General features: G+C 35.7%; 1 protein-coding gene across 1 annotated transcript; it reads right to left on the bottom strand.

Annotated features, from left to right (window-relative positions):
- Positions 1-18,010: 18,010 nt before the first annotated feature.
- Positions 18,011-22,786, bottom strand: LOC144257393 (tripartite motif-containing protein 43-like). The gene is made up of 6 exons (XM_077803647.1): positions 22,376-22,786; positions 21,612-21,707; positions 20,805-21,035; positions 20,172-20,194; positions 19,343-19,440; positions 18,011-18,504 (listed from the first exon to the last, which is right to left on the bottom strand). The coding sequence occupies exons 1-6, from the start codon at positions 22,784-22,786 to the stop codon at positions 18,011-18,013; spliced, it is 1,353 nt and encodes a 450-aa protein (XP_077659773.1).
- Between the last annotated feature and the right edge of the window lie 572 nt (positions 22,787-23,358).

Here is a 23,358-nt window from a genome sequence, read left to right as displayed (position 1 = left end):
ATTTTGTCATTTTTTAGTGCTGCGTAATATTCCATGGTGTATAAATGCCACATTTTTTTTTATCCATTCATCTATTGAAGGGCATCTGGGTTGGTTCCACAGTCTAGCTATTGTGAATTGTGCTGCTATGAACATCGGTGTGGCAGTATCCCTGTAGCATGCTCTTGCGGTAACATCAATCAATAAAATTATGCCTTCATGTCTATTTCCATTTTCAAAGAACAATTATGCGTGCATTTTTAAAATGTACATTTTAGTAAATATATATCTATTTGTTTTATTTGCTTTAATATTTAAGCTAATAAACTTTAAGGCATTTGATCATTTTTGTTTCACACATTTGTACATGCTTTAATTTTGTTTTTATTTGATCCTTCCTAAAAAAAAACATTAAAACATCTTTTTGTAGCAAACTTCTGAATCTAGTATACTTGAGAATATATTAACTGTGCCCTCACATTTAAATGTTATTTGGTTAAATTTATGATTCCAGGCTTTATGTTTTGTCTTAGTAATTCAAACACTACTCAGATTTCCATTGGCAGCCACAAATATTAGGTCAAAGTTTGATGCTAATCTAATTCTCATTCTTTCAAAATAATCTCTGTTTTTACTCTTGAAAGGTTATGTACATTTTTGCTGCCTTTAATATTCTTATATTAGACCACAATATATTTAACTTTTTTGTTTTGACACCAGGGATTGAAACTGAGGAGGCTTATCCACTGCCCCACAACACCAACCCTTTTTACCTTAAGAGACAGGGTCTTGCTAAATAAATAAATAAATAAGTGCACACATAATAAATGGTAGAAGACAGTCACAGATCACACAATTGTAATGTAGACCACAAAAATATGTCAAAGAAAGGCTAAAATATTTATTGGTGAAGGAAAGTTGTTTTTTCACTGAGAAGTTATTAGAATTTAGAAATAGTAAGAATTAACAAAAAATTTTTAAAACTTATTTGTTTTAAATATTTCATTATGATTTTACTATAATTTTTCTAAATTTCTCAAGTAATAATGAAGCATTTGGCCCTTTTGAAAAAATCTCTAAGACTATGTATTATAAAATACAATTAGCATCTAACAATATTGAAATCTCTAGATTTTTCGAGTTTTTCTAGATTATGAAATATTGAAGAACCATTACAGTTGAAAATCTCATAATGCATGTTTTCAAGAGTTCTCCCAAATCTAAGAATTTGGACATTTTATTTTTATAAATGTGGGTGGGGAAAGAATTTGTGATGGTAATGCTATCTAAATTTCATGGGATTCCTTTCTTTAACAAACCACATTTAACAATTCAGAATAATCAGATATTTAAAATGAAATAATAATCTTTAAAATATTTTTTAAAGGTTTCTTTTTTTTTTTTCAGTTGTGCCAGGCAACAACTCTAAAACCAGTCCCTCATTTAAAGTTTATCACTTTACCTCCTGCCCTCTACAGAAATATTTAATTGTATGAAATAATGTGAACCTGCACTAATTTGTTTTACTTATTGCAGTTTTCCATTTGCAATTAACATATTGCCTGGCACATGCCTGTAATCCTAGCAGCTTGAGAGGCTGAGGCAAGAGAATGGTGAGTTCAAATCCAGCTTCAGCAATTAACATATTGACATACTGGTAATAGCTACATGTGCATCCCAAGTACTTTGCTAAACCACACACCTAGCCCAGCTCACACACAGGTAACTAATGTATTCTTTGACAGATCTGGAGGAGGGAATTTCTGAAATTCAAAGTATGGGCTGGAGCTAGGCATGGTGATGCACACCTATAACCCCAGTTACTGCAAGCCTGTACCATGAAGATCACATGTTTGAGGTGAGGCTCAGCAGTTTAGCAAGTATTATTTTTAAAAAAATAACAAAAAGGGCTGGGGAAATAGTTTAGGTGTGAATTGCCTCTGGATTTAGTCTCCAGTAATGAATACATATATATAATCTTAATGGTGAATTTTTAAAAATTATTCCCAACAAGTTATTACCATTGAAGTATCTAAAGAGTTGTATTCTAAATATTTTATTTTTAACATTTTTGTCTACGCCTATGTCTATGTCTATCCATAATTTTAAAATGCTTCCAAAATTAAATCATATTTAAATATTTCTTGTTTGTTTCATTTTGTTGTGCTACTGGGGATTGAACTCAGGAGCATTCTCCCTTTGACATACATTTCCTGCCCTGTTGACTTTCAATTTGGAATCTTTATGCCTCTACCTCCCAGAATAACTTGGATTACAGGCATGCACCCCTCTAATGTGATTTTAGTTACTATTTTGAAAAGCTAACCATTTATTCAACTATTTCATTTACTTAGTCTTTCCCAAACAAGAATTCATTATTAGTTACAATCAGTTAATTACTACTTGCTAAATTATTTATATATAAAAATTTTAAGTGGATGAAATGTATCTTTAAAAACATGTTGAAGCTGCCAGGTGTGGTTGACACATGTCTGTACCCCCAGGGACTTGGGAGAATGATGCAGGAGAATCTCAGGTTTGAGGCAAACTCAGAAACATAGCCAGACACTGTCTCAAGAAAAAAAAAAAGAGAGAGAGAGAGAGAGAGAAAAGTCCTTGTATGCAGCTCAGTGATTAAGTAGTCTAAGTGGCCCTGGTTTCAATCTCTGGTGTTTAAAAAAAAATCATATGAAGAAATAGTCTTTTTTTCACATGTCATTGTTTGAATTGTAACATCTTTTGACCAATTTAAATTTACCAAAATTGTTTTTTTCAACAAGATTTTTTTTTCTTTTAAGTGCCTATTTCATATTCCTAGATTCCTAAATTCAAAATCAAATCAATCAGGATACCAGACATTTAGTCTCTTCTTTTACTTTTGTCAAACTATCTACAATAGTCATTGGTATTTCAATTTTCAGTTCTAAAGGCTGGTAGAAATTGGCCAGGAGTGAAAGAAATTAAATGGCCAGGATGAAAGTGAAGATGATAAAAGATTCTAGGTAATAATGAAGAAAGGGCATAAATTTTTGAGAAAGAAAAATATTTATGTTAAAATATTATATTAAAATATTATCAAATAGGGAAACAGGATTGGAAGAATGTGGTACTATACAAAAATAGAAATAAATTTTCCTGGGAGTATATTTTTAGAAATCAGAGGGAGTGGGAATGTGATTCAGTGGTAGACAGCTTGGCCTGGGTCTCATCCCCAGTGCCAAAGAGAGACAAAGAGAGAAACCAGCACTAAGACAAGATTAAAATGTATTGAGGAGATTAGTAAAGGAGATAATTGGTTCAAAAAATGGTCTTGACCTTTGCCATTCATGCTAATACACTGTCCTGCTGAAATCTAATCAGGGTGGTGGACTTTAAGGATCCAAAATAATATTAGAGTTTACTGAAGAAAAACTGTGTTCTCTTCAGAGGCACTTGAGGTTAACTAGACTTTGGAAACATAAAGAGGTTACAGCTGTCATTCTGAGAGCTCAGAAGACACAGAACCCCTGAGCCACTTGGATGAATTTTCCTGCAAGCACTGAAACGACCAATTAAAGAGTTTTCAGGTGAGTACCAAGTTCTGGGTAAATAAACTTATAATTTTTCCTTTTATTTTAATTCAGTTTTCAGAGGGATTTCCAAATAGATGCTGAAGTCTATTAAATAAAAGCCATATAATTATTTCCAGTTCATGATTGAGCTACAGAATTTTAAACTATCATTGTTTTGAGATGTAGAAATCAATATATTTTATTTTATGATCCATGTGTACCTAAATTGTGAATTTATGGAGTAAAAGAATTCTTGATGTCTTATACCTTCCTAAATTCAAAATCAAATCAATCAGGATACCAGACAATTAGTGTCTTCTTTTACTTTTGTCAAACTATCTACAATAGTCATTGGTATTTCAATTTTCAGTTCTAAAGGGAGTAGGATGTAAGCTTAATTGGAAAACATTGAAGAATGTGGAAAATGCTGTTTTCAGGAACTCCAGGTTATGGCTTTGGTCTATGAAGTACCCAATGGCAATGCAGGATATGGTGATGGCTGTGGATGGATGACATTCATGGGTGAAACAAGGAGGTGCAGAACGTGAGAGTGTTTTCAGTATTCATTCTAGTTTAGAAGTGGAAATTTTGATGACCTCCAGTCATTCATTGTAAAAGCACAGTGTGTTGGATAACACCAGTTGCCATTTAAACATGGGGTTTTCCTATTTCCAAATGTGGATGATTTTTTTATATCATAAGTCTACTATGATTGTTGGTGCCTTGCTCTTACACATTTCTTTAAAATGGTAATTTTACACATCTCTTTTTGAATACAAACAATCAGAATATATTCTATACTATTTTTATTTTTAATAACCATCACTTAAAAATAGCTGGAGGCTTAAAACAAATGTTTTTTTTTTTTGCAATGATTTTAGTGTAAGTTTTGACCATAAATACAATATACAGGGTTATTTTTTATTTGTTTTTAGACTTTATTGGGTCAATGTTTACTTTTAACTCAGCTATACTCTCTCTTCTATGATTAAGTTTGGTTTTTTTTCTAAATATATTGATGAAGTAGGTATTACACTAGAAAAGACAAGATTGGTCAGAGAACAGTAGCTATGAGATATGCCATGTGTCTAAGTTCTCTTAGGTAATAGGTGTTCTGGAGTGACTATAGAAGGGGCAAAAGTTTCACTGAGATTTCAATTTAAGAATCAGAAAGCCAAATAAAATTGTGAGTGTTATAATTCTCATGAAAATGGGCTAACTTGACAGGAGTTTTTCTAGAAAATATTTGTTTCCATCTGCAAGGTCCAGAAGCATCTGTCAGTCAATGACATCAGGTTCACCTTCCATCCATAGACCACAGATGGAAGCATGTCTGGAGAGTTCATTGGAGTTCATTGGATTATCTTGTTTCATTTTCAGTTTCTTATCTTTAGCATTAGTGATATATCTTTGGGCTGCACATAGAAAGTGGCTTCTCACTTAGGCCACTACAGAGTGAAAGTCCTTTCCCTTTTAGTCAGTTCTCTAGATTTAGTTCTTTTACTCTGTATTCAGGGTCTTTATGTTATCTAAAGATTTTTGAATGGATACACCAAAATTTGTATCATTGAGTTCTATTAAAGGGGTCTCTGCTAAGAATTGGCAGAAGCAGCCAAGGCTGGAGAGGTAGAGATTTTAAATATTGCAAGTGCAGAATATAAAAAGCAAGCACATATTCCATTTTAGAAGTAGATAATTTTCCACTTACATTGTTAAGTCTAAACTACTCAAGTAACATAATGTAAGTGAGGTTTGATTTTTTTCATTAACCCCTAATGAAAAAAAGTAACTTTCTCTTTCTCTTTAGAAATAAAGTATCATACATGCTGCAGGGCTTCTAGAAATCATTTATCTGCTGAATTGTGAGACTGACTGAATTTGAGCACTTGTTGAGGTGTTTGCACAACTGAGACCTTTTCAGTGGCCCAGGGAGAAATATCAAAATGGCATCCTGTCATAGCTAAGGCCACAGGTCAGACAAAAACATCCTGAGGTTACTGAAATTGGAGAATAGCATCCAATACAATGATAGAGAAACCTTTAAGATTACCCTGTCACATATGGAAAGGGAAAAAAAAGCTTTTAAGCTTTATTCACAGAAATGTGCAAAAGCATAAGGGTTAGAGTTTTCTTGAGGAAGTTGCATATATTGAAAGAATTAGTTGAAACATCCAGATTTTCCCCCCTAAACCTCTGAATACCTATATCTAATTTTAGAAGGAGAAGTGGACCCAGTATTGTGCCCCCTGAGCACAACAACCATGAGTGGACCAAGGTCCTGTCTGAGAAAGAAAGAGGTCCCCAAACAAATAAATATGAAATATATTGAAGATTTCCAGAAAGAGAAATGGGAATTTGAAGAAAAATGGGTCCAATTAAAAAAAAAAAATCTCCCTGATCTAGCCTAGGAATCTAAGACATCTGATGTCTACAAGAGGTGCCAAACCAAGGGCCCAAAGAGAAAAGCTATGGTAAGCCTAAGAACATGACCAGGACAGGAGGTCCATAATCCAAGTAGATAAGAATAGATCAGAGGTTCTCATAAGCTTGGAGTCTGCAACAAGGCCTTGGAGAGAAGCAGGGGCTGAAGTCAATGGAGGGATTCCCTGGAGATTTCTCAGATGTCACCATCTATCAACCATCATCCCTCACCAAGATCAAAACAGAAAAATGAGAAAAAATTTGAAGAGGAAGAAAGAAATGACTATTTAAATTTGAGCAGTGGAGATGAAGATGCAGATGGTGGATTTTGAGTGTTTAAATTGTTCTTAACTTTAATAATTATTTTCAGAAAATAATGGTGATATTTCCAATTGCTGCACCGCTGCTGCCTTTTTAGTACTAAAATTTTTTCATGAATATCCAGAACATTGTTCACCAAAAACACTGATATGACTTTATTCTGATTTTCAAGATAACTATTACTGAATTTTTAACTATGAAAATCATGCTGATATACACTTTAAATAAATTATGACATATGAAGGACATGTCTAAAGTTTTATTATTAATCAGTTTGAATATATAGTTTTTACTAACTTGTCAAATACCCTTTCTCAGAGAGTGACTTTTCTTTATGAAATAGGCATGGTTTTACAAAAACAAAAGAAAAGAAAAGAAACTACAGACAGAGATATTGCTTAATTTTGAGGACCTAGTTCACACAGTCATGGAGATGGAGAAGTCACCTGATCTCCTCTAGGCAAGCTAGAAGCTCTGGAAAGTTGTTACTATAATTCAGTCCAATCTGAAGACCTGAAAACCAGTAGAGCCAGTAGTATAAATCACAGTCCCAGGTGGAGAGAAATAGATGTCTTAGCTCAGGCAGTTTGGCAGGAAATGATAAAACCTTCCATCATTTGCTTTTTGGTCTAAGTAGTACCTCAGTGATGTGGATGATGTTCACTCATTTTGGGGTAGGGAAACTCCTCTACTAACTTCATTGATTCAATTTGAAACATAAAACTGTCACACTTAGTATTATTAGTAAAGAAATTGAGTTTTGACATGCCTACTGTTAGCTCTTTTTCACATTCCAGAGATGAACCCCCTTAATTTTAAAATTATGAGTACAGTTTATGCAATTCTTTCACCTTTCTTATGTTGATAATATTATATTTTGACACTTCTTATGAATATTAAGCTTGACACCTCTTATTTTTTACATTTTATAATCTAGATTGGTATTGATGCCCACCCCCAGTAATAAGATTTAAGGGGTATGAAAAATCTGACACGTACTAAATATTTACCTAAATCCCAAAGATGTCTCTCACTCTCTACCCTAGAAAATTAAAAGAAAGTGTAAAAGGAAAAAGGGAGAAAATTCTCTCACCAGCTGTTCCATACTCAGAGTCTGAATACTTCTTTTACTTTGAAGGAAGTGGGATAAAGAACTGAATGACAAATATACATGGGTTCCCTTTGGTGCTCTATGTTCACAACACTTAAAATACCAGAGGAGGGCAAGTTCTCCTTCTTCCAGTGATGATTGAGCTAAGGCTTAAGGAACTGGTAAATTCAAGAGGATAAAGAGAATACAGAGTTATTTTGGCTCATATAATTTATTCCTTGGCAATGATAACACACACACACACACACACACACACACACACACACACAGTCCACATCCTTTCAATTCTACATTCAGTTTTATCTCCTCTCCTCTTCTCCATCATCACAGTGAATGTGACCTGCTCTCTCAATACACAATCATAAAATGGACCCCAGGAAGGGAATCATAATGCTGACAAACTGCAGTAAAATTTCTTCTCCCTTTTCTAAATGTTCTTTAGTATCCACTTAAACAGCAGAGGGCACAAGCAGAAACAAAACTTTATTTATTTTTCACATTGAAAGAAATGAGGATTCTGAATGTTATCTGCATTACAGACCAATTTTCCCATTATCTCTTCTTTTGCATGAACACTGTGGTTCCAACATCAATTTAAAATGGTCATAAAGACAGGTAAAAGATCTATCTAACTCCTGGTGCGATTTGCAACCACATATACTTAAAATGTAAGGAGATAAACACCCCTAACACATTAAACCCACCAATTAACAAAACATCTCAAGATATATACACAGGGTAGAGGTAAAGGCTTTAATACAGCATAGCAGCCCACTCCATCTGTATAAGAGATTGAATAAAAATCATTGCTCTCTCAAATATTGTACTGCTTAGTTTTCACAAAAATCAAGTTTTTACAGGGTTTTCTGATTTACAATAAAATGTATTAACTTAAAAAATATCCATAGTTAAACTATCATATCTAATTTTTTTTGCCTATGTGCAAACTGAAAACTGTGTGTTTTTAATCCCTAGAAATGTTATGTAGTATGTATATTTTAACTGTATGTGTTAGGAATAAATGACTTATAGTGCATGAAAAAAAAATGAAAAAAAATGTCTATTAAAATGCATTTTTTTCATTGAGAAAAATAAACATATGGGTCTATGCAAAGCAAACATTTACTTTTGTAGATTTCATTGTAGGACAGTGCATCACAAACATATTTGCCATTTTTCCTCCAGAACTGCTTAACTTTCAAATTACAAATTACAATATTCAAATGTCAAGAATTTTAAAAATCTTTTTAAGTGTGATTTTATTATTTCAACATTTGTTTTTCATTTGACATTTGATCTTCAAGCAAGCCCTGAGCACTTAAAGCTGTGACTAGTCATTGGGAGCTTAGTTAGCATTATCTGCAAAACCTGTTGTGGAAGAGTTTGCTGTTAACGCAGACAGCGAGTGAGGTGGCGGTTCACACACAACAAGTACATTTGTCAGATGGTCCACAGCTTCCTCAAGTTCGCCTTGAGCTAGTGACTCTTCACCAAGCTGTATTTCTTCAAGGAAGACTTTCTGAACAGCTTCAGTATCTTTAAGATCCTGTAACTTGGAAAACGCACTCTCCTGGGCAAACTTATGCTTTTCTCTTTGTTCTCCAAGTGTACTCTTGAAGTTGGTGTTGCTCCACCTCTTGCAATTGAAGTAAATGCTATAGCAGATGATGGGCCCCACATACACTTGTGGTCACTGCACTGCTTGGGCTGACCTCTTCCTCAGGTGCAGGTAGTGCCACTGCCCTCCCTGCAGATTGGTGGCTATGTGAAGAGAGAGTGAAATATTAATATATTTTCTTTATGGTAAAGTTTATGTGCTGATTGCTTTTCACTCATCAGGCTTTGGTCTGCTTTAAATACTATAACCTGTAGTTTGCTGACATGCATTCTTAGTCTCCTTTGCTGCTTTCCCTTTCATTCAGTTGTGTGTATTTTCTTAGTCCTTAACTCACTGTATCTGGTGCTTTGATGTATCATTATTACATTAAGTCCAAAATATTATCAAGATGTGTCAAAAACTCAGAATTCATCTTACTTCTAAATCCTGCTAATTTTTTTAGCATGTTGTGTTTTTCCTTGTAAATTATCCACCTAACAGCCAACATTTTTCCCCTTCTTATTTAGTGTATTTCCCTTGCTTTTTCTCCATGAATCAAATGTGATGCCCAGGAAGAATGATATTGGACTGCAAGCCTCTGATAAATTTAGTAAATTTTCTTTATAGTTGAACTTTCTTTAGGCTTTGTTTGTTGTTTCACACAAAAGATGTAGAGATGATAGACTAGTGGAGGAGAAAAATAGAAGTTGCCAACTGATGGCCTCCATTTTCTCAAAAGAAATTAGATGTTTTTTTTAGACAAAGGTTTTTGAAAGATTCTTCTTGTATATAATTGCATATTTATATTATGCATTTTACATTGTGGAAATGCTTCATATCATTTTTATTAAAACAAAAATTTATCAAATATTCTTTCGAAGTTTCATCTAATAAAGAAAGATGGAAATAATGCACAAGGCTTTTGGAACTCAAAAACTACTTGTATTTTCTATAGAGTCTTGTAGGCAATTTCAGCAGTATGTTTTGTTTAAATATATGCTTTTGCTTTCTTAACACCCTTTGGGAATTTAGACTATTCTATATAAATTCTAGATGGCTAACATGTTGAATTTATTTGAAAAAAACTTTTGCGCTGAGGATGTGGCTCAAGTGGTCACATGCTCGCCTGCATGCTGGGGGTTCTCGGTTCGATCCTCAGCACCACATAAAAGTAAAATAAAGATGTTGTGTCAACCTAAAACTAAAAAAATAAATATTAAAAATTCTCTCTCTCTCTCTCTTAAAAAAAAGCTGTTGCAGATTATGTCCATTATTTCCATTCTGGACACTAAATTTGAAAAATCAAAATTAAAGAGCCCTAGTTGGGGATATAATTCAGTAGTTTAGCACCTGCATAGTGTGTGTGAGGTTTTAGACTTGTAACATGCACTCGAAAAAATAAAAATAAAAATAAAAAATCTGATTTTTATTCATATTTATTTGTTTTCTGATTGCTTGACTCCTCTCTGCTGAAGCTCTACCTCAGGGCCTCATGCTTGCAAGGCAGGCACTCTATCACAGAGCTGCACCCTCAGACAAAGACCTGACACTTTTTACTTTCTTTTGAGTATTCAGAAGATCTCTGATGGTTTTATCACATACATGCATAAGAGAAACAGTCATGCTAAGGTGTTCTCAATGTTAAACAGCATTTCTTTAAAAAAAAAGCCAAATTATATGTAATAAGTGAAAATATTGATATTCTGTGTTGTGAAGTGGGGGGGTGGAGTATGTGGTATTTGTATTTTCAATTAATATAGAAGTTTACCATGGTTGTGAGGACAGATTATGCAAACTTATTTGTGTGTGTGTGTGTGTGTGTGTGTGTGTGTGTGTGTTATTGGTGATTGAATCAAGTATTATGCATATGAGGGAAACCTTTAAATTTGGAACATTTCATAAGTCACATTTGCCCCCAGATGGCAATATGGCTGATAGCACAGGTTAAAATGCGAGATGTATGACTTCAACTAGAGCTCTATGTGGCTAAATTTACATGGACAATATTAAATAGAAGTGGTCAAAGCGTCCATTTGTGTATAATGGGTTAAACACTGTCTCCTAGAAAATATTTTTAATCTTCTCCATTTAGAATGATGTTGACCTTGGGTTTAGCATACATAGCTTTTATAATCTTAGAGTGTTATATTTCTACTATCCCTAGTTTTTCTAGAGTTTTGAACATGAAGGGTTACTGTGTTTTGTCAAATGCTTTCTCTGCATCTATTTATATGGTCACATGATTCTTGTATTTAAATCTATTGATATGATGAATTATGTTTACTGGATTCTGTAGGTTGAACCAAACTTGCATCTCTGAGACAAGCCCCCACTGATCCACAATCTGATGGATCTGATCTTCAGATTCCCCAAGATCTTCCACACAGCAGTCCCAAGGTCTCAATGCCATTCCAGCTTGCAAACAGAGAGACCACCAAAATGCAAAAATGCAGCAAGATGGCAGCTACTAGCACACCCAGCACAAAACCTCACATACAAACAAACCTGCAGGCACACCAACACTGAAACTACAGGTCCTGGCCAGTGTCACCAGAGGCAGTATCATGCAACCAAACATTCAGGAACACTGACACTGGACCTTCAGGCCCTAGCTGATGACTGGCAAGCAGCAGTATCAGAGAAACCCCCCCTTTTTTTTTTTACCTCTAGAATCTTGAGTCATGGAAATACAAGGAATGCAGCCTCCGTCTAATCTGCCAACGTTATTGATGCAATATGCTGAGACTTTCCTCCTCCTCTTCCTCCTCCTCCTCCTCCTCCTCCTCCTCCTCCTCCTCCTCCTTCTCCTCCTCCTCCTCCTTCTTCTTCTTCTTCTTTTACTGGAACTTGAACACAGGGGCACTTAACCACTGAGGAACGTCTCAAGCAAATTTTATTTTTTAGTTTGAGACAGGTTCTCATTAGTACCTCTCTATGTTGCTGAGGCTGTCCTTGAACTTGCAATTCTCCTGTTTCAGGCTCTGGAGTCACTGGGATTGCAGGTGTGTGCTATCATGTTTAACATTTGCTGAATCTTGATAGAGAAGGCCTTTGTTAACAAAGCTCCTGCTAAGTGCACACATGCCTCAAGCCTTCTAAAAGGCCCAGAGACCTAAATAGCATCACCAAATTGCCAAGAATCCTGGGTGGAAGAGGACATTTTTCAGTTTGTTTGAATGCATGTAGAATAACTTCACACCAATGACAGCCATCACTTCACAGTAACAGAATCCACCTAGGCAATTGTAGCTCTTTAAGTTTTTCTGGGGAAATATACAAACTTACATTGTTAGAGATTCTCAAGAGTTGAAAAAACACTACTCTGAAAGAATTGGTCTTAGAATCCAAGAAAAATGTTAATGCTAAAAAAAAAGTCAGAAACTTGAATTTCTCAAAGCAACTCAGGAATAATTATTTCCCAGAACTCTGAACTAAGCAACTTGGACATGACCCAAATCCCCGGGAGGAGGGTTCAGAGCAAATGAAACTAAAGTAAATTCAAGATTTACAAGAGAAACAGTACTTTGAGAGAAAATTTACCAACCAAGTGAAGACTATCCAATGTAGTTCAGTACACCAAGAAACCTGATTTCTCCCAAGAGGCACTGAACCAATCAGAAGAAGATTTAAGAAATGTGGAAAAAGTGAGATATCCACAAACTATTATTTTTTTCAAGAAGATGACATTGCAGGGATAGCCAAAGAGCCTGCACATGAAAAGACACCACAAGTTTTTATTTATTTATCTGTTTGTTTGTTTGATTTGCTGGTGCTAAAAGCAAACCCATTACCCCATTTGTGCCAGGCAAGTGCTCTACCAGTTAACCACATCCTTGACCTCAGGACACCAGAAGTTCTATCGGGATTTGTATTTGAGTAAGCATCTGCAACAGGTACCGCTGATGGATTGATTCCATGATAGAGCTGGCATCACATCTCACAGCACCTGAGGAAACAGTGTGAGAGACAGGCTGTGGAATTGCAGAAATTTAACAGAGTAAACCTAAATCTATGGATTGAGATTGCTGCCTTGGAATTAACTGATAGGCAAGCTGTTGTACACACAAGAAGCTGACCATGACAGGAGGCCAGAGTGCCAAGTTCAGATGAAAATACCTATAATCCTCCTCAGTGAAAAGCCTAAAAGAGAGGCTTGCTTTTGTACATGACAAAACAGAACAAACTGAGTAAATAAAGAATGCAAATAAATCAAATATTTAAGCGAGTAGCTCTCTATACAAGTCTGAACTATTACCAAGCACCTTTCACACTGTGAAAAATAAATGTGATTATTTTGATCTGCTCCAGAAAACAAAGAATACTTTACAGTTTTTATTTAGCTAAAAATCTGGGTTCTCATTTCTACTATACTTGAACTTCTAAGAATGGAAGAGATAAAATATTCCTAAAAATATTTTTGGATCTACAGGTAAAAAATTATACATTATCAGAGGACTAGTTTCAGAGTGCTTATAAAGTATGTAGGAGCACTGGGCATGGTAGCACACACCTGAGACAGAAGCAGTGCAAGTTCCTCACAGGCCTCAGCAAAAGCAAGACTCTAAGCAACTCAGTGAGACCCTGTCTCTAAATAGAATCCAAAAATAGAAATGGGGATGTGGCCCAGTGGTCCAGTGCCTCCGAATTCAGTCTCCAGTACAATAAATAAATAAATAAATAAATAGAGATAAAAAGAAAAGAAAAAAAAGTTTAAACTATGAAATTACATTTGATTTTGTTTGGGAAAGTAGTAGCTACAGCTCATGTGGCAATTGCATACATACCTTAAGAATTACTCTATGGTTTCAGCAGTTCTTGCTGCAGAATTGAAAATACGAATTAAGCTTCAGGATCAGGCACTCAAGGTGTGGAGGAGGTCGATTTTGATGTCATTCAGCCAGGTGAGCTTCAAACTCTACTCTGGAGAAGTATGAGCTGGTCTCCTGGAGTGCACTTTTATTGAGTCCCTGAAGAACACACCCACTTCTTCCTTGATTGCGTTTAGGGTGTTTCCAATCAGTGTTAGGTAATTAGTGTAGGTAATCAGATTAGCATGGGCGATTAGATTGGTGGGAGTGGTTTGGATGTGTGCATAAGTAGTTTTCAGGTATGAGCTTTGCAATGTAATATATTTAAAGACCTCCAGATAAGATGACCCAGGATTTATGATGGTACCTACATTCAATGATTAGTGTCCTTCTAAGAGAAAGAATATTTGAGACATGGACAGAGGAGAGCCATTTGAAGAGAGAGGTAGAGACTGAGAAATGCTGCCATAATCCAATGAGAGCCAAGCTTGCCATTGGCCACCAGGAACCAGGAGAGAGGCATAGTACAGGAATTCTTCACAGCTGCCAGAGAGAGTCAACCCAGTCAGCACCATGATTTTCAATTTTAGCATTCAGAACTATGGGAGTTGCCTAGTTTCTGAGGCTGGCGGTGGGGTGGATGCTCAGAAACTGGGAAAATTGTTCTGGATGCTGGGTTGTGGAAGAAGATGAAAGACTCAGTTGGGATAACAGATATGCTTTATTTAGAGGGGGCAGTAGTCCCCAGCTTTAAATAGCAGTTCCATTTTCCCCAGCCAGTTCCATCTAGACCCTGAGTGGCTTCATATGCCATTTTTTGAGGCAATGCAAAGAAAAACATTTTCAATAAATTATATAAGTGGGTGCAAGTTCAGAAGCAAATGTTTACGACCTTGAGTGCATATGCAGAATCAGGATATTCCAGACCTTGGCTACATACTGAAAACATAACCAACTAGAAGCCTTGACCAGAGAGCCTAACTACTGCCACTTGGGGCCTGCCCAACATTGACCTCAAACTTGTGATTCTCTTGCCTCAGCCTCAAAGGTAGCTGGGATTACAGATATGTTCCACTACACCTGCCTGAAATGCATAGAATTCTAAAGACACAAACCAAAGAAGTCAAGAAGCCAGCAGAATGGAAAGGACAAGAAAGGACTTCCCCACACAGCCTTTGGAGGGTATTTGACCTTTTTAATCACTTGAATTCAGACTTCTGGCCTCCAGAGGCCTGAAAATAAATTGTTTAAAGGCACCTACTCTGTGAATTTTTTATGACAGGCCTAGATCACACCCCAATATACATGGAGGGTCACACTGAGAGAGTCCAAAACTTAATTGTCTTCATTTTATTTTATGTGCCTCCAATTACTACACTCAGCACCCAAAGTGGAGATATCAAGGCTAAGAGACTTGTGAGACTGAAAGTAATGAGAAAAGTAGTAACTGACACTGATTATTGAAGTGCATGATCATATATCATGTGCATTATACTGGCTAGTAGGAAAAATGAAAAAAAAAAGAGAAATATAACTAAAAGGATAAAATTTTTGGATCCAGTATAACTGACACTAGATTACTCCTTGAACAAATAAGATAAAACAGCAGTACAAAAATCCAAGATTTTGCCTTGATTGTCACTCTGTGGAACGTTTCCCCTGTGAAACTAACACTCAAAGTATAGTTGATGATTATGGGGTCCTACATTTGCACCTATTTTGATCCCCATAATTTTATTTGGATTCTTTAATAAAATAGTTTTTGATTTCTGAAATACAGAATAATATATAAGCTTGTTCTTAAATTTATTTTCCTAAACTTTAATCAAGAGATTGTAGCCATGCTTTTTATAAATGGTTTATTTAGAGTCATAGAATCTGGTCTTTTATATTCAAATATTCATTGTGTATGTAAAATGTAAATATTATTCATCTGTTGAGAAACTACAAAATGACACTACTTAAAAAAATTTACCATGAACAGCAGTTGGGCCTCGTCATATTTTTAATAACACATTTATTTTTAGAGCTATTTTTCATCCACAGGAAATTGAGTAGAAAGTTGAGTTCCTATATGTTCTCTTCCATCCTACACACACATCCCTGGCCACTATTCAAGTTCTGCCCTGGAGAAGTATGTTTGTTACCATGAATGAAAAAAAAACTCTTATCATTCAAGCCATTGCCATTTTGTCATTTACATATGGCTACAGTTGGATTCATCCATTTCTGAGCAGTGATAGCACTCATTTCTTCATATCAACTATTCATACCCATAAACCTGCATGGCCTATTAGTCCCTGAAGATAATTCAATATGAAATTTTAGATACATTAAGTTGTTTCTCTTTCCTTAAAGAGCATTGACCAAGTTTTATGTTTGTCAGGCCACCATGGGCACAATCATTCCTCTGAGGATTTCACGGTGAGGAGCAAGGTCTGAAAGTGTGTTTTCATCAATATCTGTCATCAAATTGTCACAAAGTACCATCAACGTCAAGCATAAAATGCTTCACTTAAACTGGCAACCACAACTGCTATTGCAACTGAGAAATAGGACAAACAGCAGAACTTAGAAGGAAAGTGGTCCAAACTCTGCATATTCAGAGGATCACTACTGCACAGGGCTTCACACTTCGGCCACTGGCCAAATTTCATGGATGAAGCATCAGTGTAAGTGAACATTTTTCAAAAACTTAATTGCATGACACGTTCTTCTAAAACTTGCCTTGTTCACAACATAAGCATGTCATGGAGCATGGACATATAGATATTTGTCCTAAAACTTTTCAAATTTAACTTGAAAACATTTTATATTTAAAGAGATGTTAAAAATGTGATGGAATGACTTACCTTGTATTTCCATGCCCAGTTTGTTTCTCCCCTAAAATGATCACACATTTCCATGGCACAATTTGCAAAAATTGGAAGCCTATTTTGGGAGGTTATCACAAACTGAAGTCAGACATTTTTCAGATTTCACGAGCTTCTATATGAACATCCCATGTTCTATTCCACGATCCAACCTAGAATGGAGCATTGAATTCACTCTCACATCTCCTTTGGTTGGAGTTGAAAGATCTTCTTTTTTACTTTTTATGACCTTCACAATTTTGAGGAATCCTACATAGGTCTTTTGTAAAATGATCTTCAGTTTTGGTTCGCAGCTATTTTTCTCATAGATAGACTAGAGATATAGTTTTAGAAAGAAAGAACACACACACACACAAAAAAAAAACCTTCTTTCCTCATTATATGATATTAAAAGTATGTGATATCCACATAGTCTGTGTATTAAAATAAGTTCACTGGTTTTAACAAATGTATCATTCTGACTAGGGATGTTGGAAAAGAGTGAAGCTACCCAGTTGTATTTAGAAAGAGGGGGCAGTTAATACATGTATTTTTTTTTTATTTCCTCTCAGTTTTGCTGTTAACATAAAACTCCTTTAAAATAGTTTAGGGAATATAAGGGAAAGAGGAAGGTCCAACTTTACTGGCTTCAATGAAAAATGAGTCCTTGTCCTGAGTGTGAGAAAGAACTTCATTTGTTTTTATTTCCCAAGGAAAAATAAATTATATTTTCTTAGATCAATAGAAAGATGAAAACATCAAAATAATGTTTATTGCAGACAATGATATAAAATTCATCCTACAAAATGTCATTCAGCTTAAATCATAAAATTATGCAATCTTAAATCTGACAAATTCACAAAACATGTAAGCAGGCACAGCATGTAGTGTATCTGGAACACATGGTTTTTATCATGTTATGTTCCACAAAAGATGACCGACCATCATTAAAAGGAAAGAAAAATCGAGTCAACACAATTTGGCAATTTACGCCGTCTTTATATTTAAAAAGAAAGTTACAGTCAACAAATTGCCATTTTAACTTTTTCATTGGGTATTAAACCCAGGGGTATTCTACCAAAGAACTACATTGCCAGCCCCCCCCCCTTTTTTTCATCTTCTTCTTATTATTTTTAATTATTTTGAGACAGGGTCTTGCTAAGTTTCCCAGGCTGGCCTCAAACTTGAAGTCCTTCTACATCAGACTCCCAAATTAACCAAATTGTGTGAATTAATAGGCATGTGCCACCATGTCTGGATCAAGTACAAATTACTTAAAAAGCACTAAAGTACAGTATTGTAAACTTCAACTAGGAAGGGCTGCCCGGAATGTAAATTCCCCAGGCATAGAGTTCCTGACTTACCCCTGTTCACTTGTGGCCAGTGTGAACAAAAGGCCTGACTGGGAAATTCAAAGAGCCAGAAGGGTACCGCCATATGAGAGAACACTTGGCGACGTTCACGAAACTCACACTTTCACTCTCAAAATCAACAAACACACCAACCCGGCCCTGAGGCTTCTCTACATAGTGAGAAAGCATTGGGGAGGTTGTCAAGAGACTATGGCCATCATCTTGCTTCACACAAAGGAGAAGAAACACGTCTTCGGATTCAGTCACTGTGCCATTCCTTCTTATCCAGGAATCCTTACAGACTCCTACAGCCCAGTCCAAAGGGTCCTTCATATCTAATTCCCAGTACAATTTCCCAGAGTTGAAACTCTCTGTTCCCCATGCAGCAAAATAGTTAATTCCATCAGAATTCAAAGACGAGTCTGGAAGGGCGTGCCCAATTCTCAAACGCCTCACGTCATCAAATAGCTTGAGGTTATCACTGGACACCGTATTTTCAAAGGATATCTCCACTGTAGAATGAAGAGAATATTCAAATCAAAACCAACTTTTAAATTGCTGTTAGATGAGAAGGTCTACCCGAGTCTTAATGGGGGGGGGATGGGGTGGCAGAAGAAGAGGGGTAATTGTGGCTGAAGTGCATTGCACTCACAGGTTTCTAGAATACTGCAGAAGAAACAATAGTCCAACCACAATGAAAACACTGCTAAATATATGGACACTGGAATAAAAGGGTGAGCATGTCTACTTCCAGCTTGTTACTTTTCATTTCATCTGAGAAATTGGAGGTCTGCTTTCCCATTCAATCCAAAGCAATAATTTGTTGCTATGGTTCCTATTTAGTTCTACCATGGAAATCTAAAAACTGCTTCATCATATACCAACTTGTCTTTTTTTGATGCTTGTGAAATATTGCTCTGTGCACTCAGTTATTTTATGTTTGTTCATACATGCTATTATATTAAATTTAACGCACTTAGTATATTACGTTTCATAAAATACGTATCACACATTCAATTTCCAAGACATTTTAAGGGTAATGTTTAAATAACCTTCATCACTCAGTGCAATTAATTTAAAATGGGAACATATTGAACTAATTTATAGTTGTCTTATTGATTGAAATGGTTTTGTATGTATAGCCCAAATCACATTTATTATTATACCAGTGATCACTTATTTTTTTCCTTATTTAATCATGGTGATCAGATTACTAAATATAATTATAAATACCAATTGGCAGACCATTCCCTTTGGGTAAATTAAAGGTTAATAAATGGAAGGGTTTCCCATAGAAAATCATCATTGAAAGTCATTACACTATGCTCCCATCACTGGGCTGACACTCACCTTGGAAACACTTGAGCCTGTCTATCAGTCCAGTGATGGTCTGGGCAGGAAGTGCTGGATTTATAGGCTGAGGCAAGTGCAGCTGCACTGATTCACTCCTGAAAGCAGGAAGAGGACATGAATCTTCTGGTGACAAAAATGACATCACAGTTTTTAAGGAACTAAACAACAATTCTGCTGAAAATGTTTCTTGAAACCGTTTTCTCATGAATGTACCTCTGTGAACATGAGAAGGGACTGTCTCTAGGAATCTTTCTTACTTAATTTGCAAGTTAACAACCCATTTCTCAGAGGTACCCATGTTTCTCATTAGCTAACTAGGATAGGAAAAACTGCCCCCATGCACCTCAATGTTTCTGATTTACAATGTCAAATCATACATGGTTGCATTTATCTTATTTATTTATTTTTGAAAAGAAAGAGTGAGAGAGAGAGAGAATTTATATATATATATTTATATATATATATATATATATATATATATAGTAGTTTTTGGCTTACACAGCATCTTTGCTTTGTATGTGGTGCTGAGGATGAAACCCGGGCCGCACGCATGCCAGGCGAGCATGCTACTGCTTGAGCCACATCCCCAGCCCCACATGGTTGCATTTATGAACGTCAACATTCAGCCCAGGATGACATATCCCTCAACCAACAGGGGAAATAGAGGCTGACTTCTCATTAAGGGGAACAGAAAATCATATTCAAACAAACACATGAACACACAGTTGATTACTCTCTACATAAACTATGCCTTCACTTTGTTAGAAACTTAAACACTTTCATAGCTCTCAATGGTTCCCCAGATTACACTAAAGTCAAAATTTACCTGGTCAATAGATCTCCCATGTCCTGCAAAGAAAACAAAAACAAAAAAAGCTTATTTTTTTAAGAAACTGAATTGTATTTTGTTTTTGGAAAGATCATGTAGTATCAAATATCATCACACCCACACCAATGCTTCTTATGAATTCATTTTCATCTCTCAGAACAGTACCAGTAAAGCATATTTAAAGATTCTGGATTTGTGATTAAATCAGAATGCAGAGGGTCTAAAAAGTGTGAGAATGAAGGATATCAGTAATACGCAGTGTTCACTGTCCCCAATTCCATAACTTTTAAACAGAAGAAAGAGAACATAAGGTTTTCCAAGATGTCTGCATATTGTCAAATGGCAGGCAAAAAATGAAATCTTCATGAATAAATTGTTATTTTTCTGGATCTTAGAGAAGCAAAAGACAACAGAAAAATTTAAAAAAAAAATTCTAAGAGAGCTACTCACAAAGTTTCATAAATCTTGCTTATTTATAGTCAGGATAGAAGGTAAACTTTAAGTAGATTATACCCAAAGAGGAAAGAACCCCATAATTGATGCAGGAAATATAAAAATTACCAAATAATGTGGTCAAAATTGATAACCCCAAATCATACAAAATACTTTCATGCACAACTCAGTTCTTACCTGGAGCAGCTCCACATATGGTTTATGGGACATTTTCACCAGCTCCTCATATATTTCTCTTAGGTCTTTCTTCTTTTGAACCATATTGGCTTCACTTTTTTTGAGTTCTTCTAAAATTCTTTTGCTGTCCTTTCTAAGAATGTCTAGATGTCGATTTTCCTCCTCATGAAGAACTGGATGTAGTTTCCTGTACTCAGCCCTGATCAGCTCTTCCCTGAGATACACATAGTACTGTAGGGATAGATTGTCTAGATCACAATTCCAGTATGATTTTATCCTCCTCCACCTAAACCTCTCTCTTTGACCATTGTCTTTTTACCAGTATGTTACATATGCCATAATTTTATATTTATCCACATTGCAGAAATTAGAAATTCACTCTTCTTTTATCTTCATTCTTTCCCTAGTTTTTCATAACAATGGCAAGGAACCAAACCCATCCTTCCCTCCAACCACTTTTATCTGCTTCATGAATGCCTGAAATATCTTAAGAAAAGGTTTTGATTGACAATTTATCCTTCAAATATAAATTTCTATATGCATGCAATTAGAATTTATAGCTGTCACATAAATAACTATATGCAATATTCTGATCTCTGGTTAGAAAATTACTTTTCATCTCGAACCTCCCTATGACACTGCCTGGTCATTTGTTTGATCAACAAGGTCAAATTTTACTTTTAGGATTCAAAGCCACTGGAAATGATGTACCTAATATCCTTACAGCATGATGCTATAGTGAATAATGGATGGATTTCTAGTATGTCTGTTTCAAGCTGAGTCTCAAGGAAATAGACTCATACTTACGATCCATGGACTGATTATTTTCTTCTCTTCATTTATATTTCTTTGATTTACTTGGATCTTTTCCCATAATGATCTTATTTGCTTTAGGAGCTTCTCCTGTAAAAGAAATATAAACTCAAACAATAGAGAAGCATGCGCATTTGGTTTCAATCTCACAATGATAGAGAATAAAAAAATAAGAGATAAGTACTTTAGTGAGAAAAAAAAATCATATTGCTTTCCTTTTGCTATTGATGATTGTGAATTTTAGGAGATTTCAGACTGCAAAAGTGCATAGTGTAGCCATGTGCCTAGGGATAGTGATAAAGATGAGTAGTTTTTAGACAGTGTGGCAACTGGCTTCAGAATTTTGTTTTCTGATGCTCTACCCTGCTAATTCCCCAAAGCCTTTTATCTTATTTATTCCCTAGTGTTAGTAAATATTCATGCTGTATAGAAATGTATTGCATTTGTCATTTTGGTAGCCAGTAACTCTTTTCAAAATGAGCAGTTTCTAATGCCTTAACCATGAATGAAAATTAAAATTAAAGTGACCAACTACTTTATCACTACCTCTGTGGAATCAAGCTCCACAAAGGCAGGCATGCTTGCATATTTTATTTATTGTTTACATCTTTGGTTCTTAGCTTCTTCCTTGGTGCTTATAAAATTACCTAGCATACAGAAAAGAGTAGGGCAATCATCATCATCCAGATCCTCAGCTCTTTTGAAATCTCTTAGCTCTGCGGCTCAGCCTTCACAGTGTTCTCACTGGTGTCACTTACCTGGTATTCCTCAGCAGCCCTTTCCACTGAAGGGTGGTTGTGAGCCCTGTGCTCCTGAGGGTTGCAGCAGAGCCAACAGAGCAGGTTCTTGTTCTCCTCACAGAAGATCTTCTTTGTCTGCTGGTGAGTCACACATATATTCTTCTCAGAGTTCAGGAATTGCCTGAGATGAGCCCGCCTTGCCATAGATGTAAGATTCTTCAGAAGAATATTGTTTTTGACATCTCCCTGCTGTGATGGCTCCCTGCACACAGGGCAACAGGCAAGAATTTGGGCTTGTCCCCAGGGAAGGAAGAAACAGGGCCAACAAAAGCTGTGCCCACAGCCTATGGTGACTGGGTATATAAGGTACTTCAGGCAGACAGAGCAAGTGAGTTCTTTCTGGAACACTTGTGGTATTTCTGAATCCATTATTCTGAGGGAAGAAAACCATAAGGATTTAATCATCTACGTAGCCTTAAAGAGATAAAGACCTGAACCAATTTTTACTCATATTCTCATTGAATAGCACACTACTGTCTAGGGAATAATAAACTTGCTTTTGTACATGACAAAACAGAACAAACTGAGTAAATAAAGAATGCAAATAAATCAAATATTTAAGCGAGTAGCTCTCTATACAAGTCTGAACTATTACCAAGCACCTTTCACACTGTGAAAAATAAATGTGATTATTTTGATCTGCTCCAGAAAACAAAGAATACTTTACAGTTTTTATTTAGCTAAAAATCTGGGTTCTCATTTCTACTATACTTGAACTTCTAAGAATGGAAGAGATAAAATATTCCTAAAAATATTTTTGGATCTACAGGTAAAAAATTATACATTATCAGAGGACTAGTTTCAGAGTGCTTATAAAGTATGTAGGAGCACTGGGCATGGTAGCACACACCTGAGACAGAAGCAGTGCAAGTTCCTCACAGGCCTCAGCAAAAGCAAGACTCTAAGCAACTCAGTGAGACCCTGTCTCTAAATAGAATCCA

Source organism: Urocitellus parryii, chromosome 11 (genome assembly GCF_045843805.1).
Source record: "Urocitellus parryii isolate mUroPar1 chromosome 11, mUroPar1.hap1, whole genome shotgun sequence".
Lineage (NCBI taxonomy): Eukaryota > Metazoa > Chordata > Mammalia > Rodentia > Sciuridae > Urocitellus > Urocitellus parryii.
Note: the sequence above shows the minus strand (reverse complement) of the source record. Positions and strands in the feature narration are given on the sequence as shown.